The sequence below is a fragment of the Sturnira hondurensis genome, unplaced genomic scaffold (assembly GCF_014824575.4).
Source record: "Sturnira hondurensis isolate 20B ecotype Veracruz unplaced genomic scaffold, ASM1482457v3 Scaffold0017254, whole genome shotgun sequence".
Classification (NCBI taxonomy): Eukaryota; Metazoa; Chordata; class Mammalia; order Chiroptera; family Phyllostomidae; genus Sturnira; species Sturnira hondurensis.
In genome coordinates, this window is record NW_028089885.1 from 2,701,425 (window position 1) to 2,709,727 (window position 8,303).

General features: G+C 49.7%; 1 long non-coding RNA gene and 1 gene segment (V, D, J or C); both read right to left on the bottom strand.

Annotated features, from left to right (window-relative positions):
* Positions 1-733: 733 nt before the first annotated feature.
* Positions 734-3,941, bottom strand: LOC119001836 (uncharacterized). Its single transcript, XR_005069641.1, has 2 exons — positions 3,904-3,941; positions 734-1,028 (listed from the first exon to the last, which is right to left on the bottom strand). It is a non-coding gene; the product is annotated as an uncharacterized LOC119001836 (long non-coding RNA).
* Positions 3,942-5,272: 1,331 nt separating this feature from the next.
* Positions 5,273-7,657, bottom strand: LOC119001875 (Ig lambda chain C region-like). The segment is given in 3 exon segments: positions 5,273-5,715; positions 7,013-7,164; positions 7,569-7,657. Coding segments are annotated over 3 exon segments (561 nt in total).
* Positions 7,658-8,303: the final 646 nt, after the last annotated feature.

An 8,303-nucleotide genomic window follows, 5' to 3' on the forward strand; every position in this document is an offset into this window, starting at 1 on the left:
CCTGGGAAACTGACCATGGTCCCCCATAGGTGTCCCCATAGGGGTCCCCATAGGTGTCCCTATCCTAGTCCTCAGAAACGTCCTTCAGAGCTTATCTATGTCAAGTGCCAAAGCCTCCCGACTGGTCTTCATGTGGTAACCAACTTCCTTCCCGCCTTCCTTCCAGTCCTCTTACATCTGAACGTGCCATCAGGTGAAGAGTCAACATGGGCCCAGATTTAAGGCCTGTGAAGCAGAGGCTGCTGGAGGGTCCCGGATTCCATGGGTGGCCCAACTTGAGAGACAGACAGGGAGGTGGTGAGGGTGAGCAGGAGCTGAGCTGAGCACAGAAGAAAGGGTGTTCCAGGGGCGAGGGCCGGGAGCTAGAGCGAGGGTTCCAGCCCGAGGAAAGAGAGGGCATGAGGGGTAGGGGTGGGGGTGGCGGGGAAGGGTCCTGACCACAGCAGAAAGGGAGGGCTTACCTGGAGGTCACTGGGCATGGCCAGCTCTGACCAGGAAGGAGGGACAGAGTGGGCTGGAGGAGGAACCGGGGGAAGCAGAGAGGGCAGAGGACTGATCGGTAACCAGACTCCTTGTGTCCTGGTGAGATTCTTGTGAGGTGTCCCAGGAAGACTGTATGCCTCTCCCCATAGGGTGTTTTCCCACTGGATGCCAAGGTTCCCCTACCCCATCCCAAGAACCATGAGAGGTTGCAAATGAAATATGAGACAAAATAAATGAGCAGGGAGTGTGGTTCCTGACTGACACAGTGAGGGCATTTTATTGAGAGCCCATTGGTGCAGGAAGCGGGGCTGGGGAAGACAGGGGTGGGTGGGTGGGTGGGAGAGAGCCCTACCAATCTGTAGGGAGAATCTCAGCACCCTAATCATGGAACTTCTGGGCTTCTCTTCGGCCTTAACCTCTCCTTGGATTCTCACATCCTCATAACTCACCACCCCACCGCTGTGCTCTGTGGTGCTGCTGGATATCAGCCTTGAGGTCTTATCATTCCTCAGGGCATCTGTCTGTCCTGGGTTCAGATTCTCCTCCTATTTGGGGAGAGGCTGTCTTGCCCACAGTCCCAGACAATGAGGCCCCAGGATCCCAGAGAAGGGAGCTTAGACATTAACCTGGAGGCCAGTGGGAGGCAGTAGGATTTGGAAATGGGTCAAAAATGAATAGCAATAAAAAAATGACATGATCCTATTAATAGATGCAGGAGAAGCACTTGATAAAACCCAGCACCCATTTATGATAAAAACTCTCAGCAAAGAGGACTAGAGGGAACACACCCCAACATAATAATGGCCACGTATGACAAGCCCACAGACGGCATCATACTCAACTGAGAAAAACGAACAGCGTTTCCCTTAAGATCAGGAACAAGACAGGGATGCCTGCTTTTGCCCCTCTCCCTCAACATAGCTGGAAGTCCTAGCCACTGCAGTCAGACCAGAAGAAGAAATAAAAGGTATCCGAACTGAAAAAGAGGAAGTAAAATGATCGCTATTCACAGATGACATGATACTGTGTATAAAGGGCCCTAAAGATTCCACCACAAAGCTACTAGAACCAATCGATGAGTTCAGTAAAGTAGAAGAGTACAAAATTAATATTCAGAAATAAGTTGTATTTTATATACTAATAATGAACTACAGAAAGGGAAACTAAGAAAACAACCCCATTTACAATTGCATAAAAGATGCCCAGGAATCAACTTAACCAAGGAGGTAAAAGACCTGTACTTGGAATATTATAAGGCACTGAAGAAAGAAATAAAAGAAGAGATAAAGAAATGGAAGCATATACTGTGTTCAGGGATAAGAAGAATTAACATCATTAAAATGTCCATACTGTAGAAAGTAATTTAGAGATTCAGTGCCATTCCTATCAAATACCAATGGTGTATTTCGCAGAGTCAGAACAAAGTACCCCCAAATTTACATGGAACCACACACACACACACACACACACATAGAAACCAAATAAGTTTAGCAATATTGAGAAAGAAGAACAAAGTTGGAGGTATCGTGCTACTTGACATCAAACTATACTACAAGGCCAAAGTAATGAAAATGGTAGGGTATTGGCATAAAGACAGACATAGAGATCAGTGGCACAGAACAGAGAGCTCAGAAATAAATCCATGTCTATGTGGCCAATTAATATTTGACAAAGACCACAAGAACATACAATTAGTAAAGACATTCTATTTAAGATATGGTGCTGGGAAAATTGGCAGATACTTGCAAAAATATGAAACTAGGCACCTGCTTACACCATATACAAGAATAAACTCAAAATGAATTAAAGACATAAATGTAAGACTCAAAACCATAAACATTCTAGAAGAAAATCTCTGACATTTCTCTCAGCAACATTTTTCTGATACATCTCCTTGAAGAAGAGAAATAAGATAAAAAATACACAAATGGAACTAAAAAAGCTTTTGCACAGCAAAAGAAACCATCAACAAAACAAAGAGACAACTTACTCAGTGGGAGAACATATACACCAATGATACATCTGATAAAGGGTTAATAATAAACATCTATAAAGAGCTCATACTATTGACCACCAGAAAAACAAATAATCAAATTAAAAATAGGCAGAGGGCCTGAATAGATACTTCTGCAAAGAGAAGATGCAGATGGCCAATAGACATATGAAAAGATGCTCAATGTCACTAGTTGTCAGAAAAATGCAAATTAAAACCACAATGAGATATCACCTCACACCTGTCAGAATGGCAATTATCAATAACTCAGCAAACAAGTGCTGGAGAGGATGTGGAGGAAGGGAACCCTCGTGCACTGGAAGTGGGAATGCAGACCGGTGCTGCCACCATGGAAAAGAGTACGGAGCTTCCTCAAAAAATTAAAAGTGGAACTGTCTTATGACCCAGTGATTCCACTTTTGGGGTTCATCTGAAGAAACCCAAAACACCAATTCAAAATAACTATATGCATCCCTATATTCAGTGCAGCGTTATTTACAATAGCCAACCTATGGAAGCAGCCCAAGTGCCCACTGGTAGATGAGTGGATAAAAAAGCAGTGGTACATATATACAGTGGACTATTACCCAGCCGTAAAAAAGGATAAATTCTTACAACCTGTGAAAACGTGGATGGCCCTGGAGGGTATTATGCTCAGTGAAATAAGTCAGAGAATACCATGTGAATTCACTTATATGTGGAATCTAAAGAAAAACAAACAAACAAAAATGGAAACAGACTCAGAGATGCACAGAGTGAACTGGTGGTAGCCAGAGGGGAGGGGGGTGGGGGAGTGGGTGAAAAAGGTGACGGGACCGAGAAGTATAGATTGGTAGATGCAAAATAGCCACAGGGGTGTAAGTGAAGCCTAGGGAATATAGTCAATAACACTGCGATAACTGGGTATGGTGCCGGTGGGTACTGGAAATACTGAAGGAACACTATGTGAAGTATATAGTTGACTAAGCCCTAAGCTACACACCTGAAACCAATGCAAAATAAAACTGAAAGAAAAAACAAAAACAAAAGAATAGTCATCAGAGAGAAAGTGGCCCAGGACAAGTATCCTGGGTCCTCTGCCCTACCTTCTCTTCTGCAATATTTTTCTGGGTATTTCTGGGTGAGAGTGAACTCCCCTCAGGGGAGAAGGAAGGCCCCATCAAGCCCAGAGTCCAGAAGAGAAGGTCCCCTGGAGAGCTTGGGGTCACAGTGAGGAAGGGCAGGACAGGGTCCTTGGCATCCTTTCATTATGTCCTCACCAGGTGCCCCAGAAGCCAAACAAGGCACCAGAGAAGAGCAGACAAAAGCGGTGAATAATATAGAACGCCAGAGCGATTCAGACTCTAGGCCAAGGCTAGCTGGGAAGAAGAGAAAAACGGACCCAAATTTCACTTGACTCCTAGGAAGAGGGAAAGGAAGAGACTCACCCAGGACAGTCAGATAGGTCCTTCTGCTGAACACAGCACACAGTGATACAGCCTCAAACATAAACCTCCTGTCACCCCGTCTACCCCTGCCCAGGGCCACCTGCAGCTGCATAGGAGGCCCAAAGTCCAGCCTCCTTGTCATGGGGGCTGGTCCGGCTGATGAGAGAGTGAGGGAGGGTGGTCATCTCCCCACCTGAAACTTTGCTTCCTCGCCTGGTAACTTCTATCCATCCCCAGTAGTGGAGGGAACAGGAGGAAGTATCTGAGTGTCCCATTATATCCCAGGGACCATACAGTCCCAGAAGGAGTTGTGTCTCTGGCTCCTCAGGGAATGTCAAGTCGGAGAAGTGAGAAGTCCACTTTACAACCCAGAGAGGACGGAGCCTGTGCCGTCTGCAGAGCTGAGGCCCATAGGGAGGTTCTGGATGCCACACATGTCCTGGACACATGATCTACGGGGCCATGTTTGCAGTGTCAACTGTGTGTGCAAACATGTATATGATGTGTGTACTTGCGTGGTGAGTCAGAATGCGTGTGTGCGTGCCTGTGTGACAGCTCAGAACCCCACCCTGTGCCAGCTACAAGAACAATAATCTCCTGGTTTCTCAGGTCCCACTCTGGGGCCCCAAGATAGTGAGTCAGCTCAGAGACGTGTTCATGGCTCATTCCCAGAATCATATTCTTGGCCTTAAACTTGTGGCCTCATTGGCCACCCTTGGCTACTCTGACATTAGAGCTTGTGGTGGGATCTGTGGTGGGCTAGTCTCCAAGGGGTTGAAAGAGAGAAGAAGTGGCCATGAGTTCCCATGGAAACCTAGTGACACGTTGGGGCGGTGATCCCAGGCACACTGTGCATGAGAGTGACCAGGGTCCAGGGACTGAGGGTTCTGCAGTGACTGTGGCAGTGAAGGTCAAAGAGACAGGGCACATGGTAGTGTCCAAGATGAGGCAGGCAGGAGGGTGGGTGCTAAACAAGGAGAAACGCCCTAGACTATGAAGATGAGAAGTTCCCAGAGTGGGTAGGAAGCAATGGAGGCATGTGAATGGGAAGACTGAAGATTCCAGGGAAGGGAACTTCTGGTGTTCACGGAGACCAAGGAAGCCGGGTCTTGGGAGTAAACATGGTCCATAGGAGAAACGCAGTAGTGAAGGAGGTGTGGAGGGTGGGCTCTCCTGGATCGTGCTGTCCCATCCTATGTTCAGGAACACTCTGTGGGCACTTGTGAGTATGAGTGAGACCCCCTCAGGGAAACATAAAGACTCCTTCACTGGTTCCTTCCCCATAACGTCGAAAAGATTGTATTCACCTTTAGAGACAGTTGAATTTGGGCTCAAAGTACATACACAAAAATGAGCAGAGGGTTTGATGTCTGATGGACAATAAGAAAGATTTAATGAGAGTTAAGTGCGGGGACAATAATAGACATTGGGAAAGGGAGAGTCTCCTGGGAGACCATAAGGATCCAGTCCCCAAGGGTGGTGACTGAAGGCACTAAGAACACTCGGAGGGGACCACTGCCTTGTCCACAGTGCGGCCATCGTGCGTCACGTGGCAGCTGAACTGGCTGGCAGATTTCCACTTGCTGGCTGACATGCTCAGGTAGCTGCTGGCTGCATACTTGTTGTTGCTCTGCTTGGAGGGCTTGGTGGTCTCCACGCCCTGGGAGACAGGGCTGCCATTCTCCTTCCAGGCCACCGTCACGTCTCCGGGGTAGAAGTCACTGATCAGACACACCAGTGTGGCCTTGTTGTTGCTGAGCTCCTCAGTGGAGGGTGGGAAGAGAGTGACAGTGGGTGCGGACTTGGGCTGACCTGTGGGGTGAAGGAGAGGGAGAGGGTAAGAGGCTCAGCATTCCTCCTGGGAGCCTCTGATCTCCATCTGGATGTGGGGTGCACACTCCCCAGGATTTAATCTGGGTCCCTAATGTTAGGACTACTCTGGTTTGAGGTCCATGCCACAGAAACCAGATTGGGTGTCTGCCCTTACAACTGCCCTCCTTTGTGGAGTAACAAGAGACTGGACACCTTGCAACACTGTCCTCAGACCCTGCTAGGCACTGGTCATTCACACAAACATGTGACCTATATCCTTCTGCTCTGTGTCCTCCTGACATTCTAACGCAGTCTGTGTGAGGGGTCTGCCCTTCATCAGAGAGGATGATGTGCACTCTGACCTTCAACTGGGACAATCTTGAAGCATTCGTGACCCTCCCATCTGTTTGGGCCTTTGTCCTAAAGGGTCTGTTTCTACTCTAGTCACTCTCTCCTGATCCTCTCCAATGGGTAGGGTAGTCACTGAGGAGGGAGAGTCTGTCCGCCTGTCCTTGGGTCTCTCCCATCTGCAGAGCTGGATTGAGGTTCACCTGTGCGAGTTGATTGTCCTAAGATCTAACACGGAGGTGTCTGCGATCTTTTTCCTCAAGGGTTTGCACTTCTGAGGAGCATCTCCCTTGAAATCCTTGAGTCCACTCTCCTACTGTCCCCTGTCCTCCATTCTCCTTACCTCACTCTTAGCATCCAGAGCAGTTAGCTCCCCACTCTGCAGTCCCCCTCCCCTGCTGCCTGGTTCTCTGGGTCCCACAGTGGCCGAGGACTGTGCATCGCAGCTCCATGGAGCCTCTCCTCCCTGCCCCGTTGCCAGCCCTGGATCCTCAGTCCCCCAGCCCTGAAGAGCCTCCCTGAAAACCGACCCGTCTGTCCCCAGACTCAGCTCAGAGCATTTGGAGTCACCTTTCAGTGTACATCGTCCATCTTTGCACATTAATTGGGCACCCAAGTGACCCCCCAGAATCAGGCTGCTCCCACAGGATCCCATAGGAGAAGACAGAGCAGAGCAGGTCCAGGACCCTGCCTGACCGTGGCAGACAGATAGAAGAGTCTACAGGTCATCTCTTGCCTTCCTCTGCCTGTCAGAGGGGTCAGAGGTGAAGGCTGATGAGACCAGTGGAGCCAGACAGGACAGACAGAACAGGGGTGGAAGAAGTGATAACCTGAGACTGGGGTCTCGAGTGAAAGCTTGGGTAGAGGGTAAGAAAAAGGGAGTGAAAACAGGAGAAAATTGCCCAAACCCCTGGGAGAGCATGGGAGGAAGGGTGAAGAAGAGACTCACCTAGGACGGTCAACTTGGTCCCTCCGCCGAACACCAAACACTGTGACACAGCCTCATACAAAAACCTCTCCCTAGGAGGCCCTGCCCCACCTCTGAGCCCCCCACCTGCAGCTGCAATGGAGGAAGCTGGGGTCACTGTTGCAGGCACATGTCTGCTGTGTAAGCAATGTAATAGCCTCCCCCCAATGCCCACCTCCTCCACGTAACGGGATAGGTGAATGCTTGTGCTCAATAGAAGGAGTCTGAAAATCCAGGCTGCTGAACGTAGTTCTCATGCATCCTGTTTCCCATTAACTTCTTTAGGAGTGGGAATGGATTTATTGGACAGCATTTATGCCACTGGGAGTAAAGCTACGACACAGTGAGAAGAAGGTCTTTCCTTTGAGGGTTGAAGGAACATGATCCCCTGGGTGAACTCAGGGAAGGGTGACTCTCACACACCTCTAGGAAGAGGCAGGGCCCCAGAGAGCAGTAGCCATAGGAATGTACCAGTGGACCCAGCTGCACCCTGAGGTCTCAGCCTCATCTTCCCAGGGGCATGCAAGTTTGGGATTGCCCCGATGGGGGTTCGTGAACTTGTACTTTGAGCAGTGCCAGCCCGTCCTCCATGAGGATCTCTGGAGACTCTACTTTTCCTTCCACCATCGGGTTTTGTGGGATCGGGGTCTGAAGGTCCTGAATCCTACATCGATATTCAGGGCGCCCTTGCAGGCTGGATTCCAGCCCTGGGTTTGGAAAGGCACAGGGAGCAAGGATCACATTGTCATCCCTGTGCAGGAGCCATGGATGTTCCCAGGTGTGTCAGGGTCCCCAGGAGCCCCCTGCAGGGGCTCTAGCAAAGAAGTTCCATCATGCGACCACACTGGCGTGGACACTAGAGGATAATCGCCTTGTAGTCCCACAGCAGATACAGACACAATGTGTCATTTGTCATCGTTTTGTATGTTAGTTGTCCCCTTAGTTGGGTTGCGTTGTCTCTGCCTCCATTTGGGTGGTGGCTAATGGAGAAAAAACCACCACTTTCTATTTTTCCCTAGAAACACACACACTGTGGGGTGAAGGAAGAACTGTTAGTGGCCCCTGGGGTTGGGCCTAGTGGGTGTGGGGCCCTGAGCTCCAGGGCAGTGCTGTGTCCTGGGGAGGGGGGAGCAGAGCCGGCTGTAGCCCACGGGCCTCCTGCCCTGAGCTCTTCTGACCTTCACACTCTACTCCAGAATTCCTGGGGCTAAGCCTCCCTTGGACAGAGCACGGTGCTCCCTCTGCACCCAGGACGGTGCCCTTCCTCAGCTCG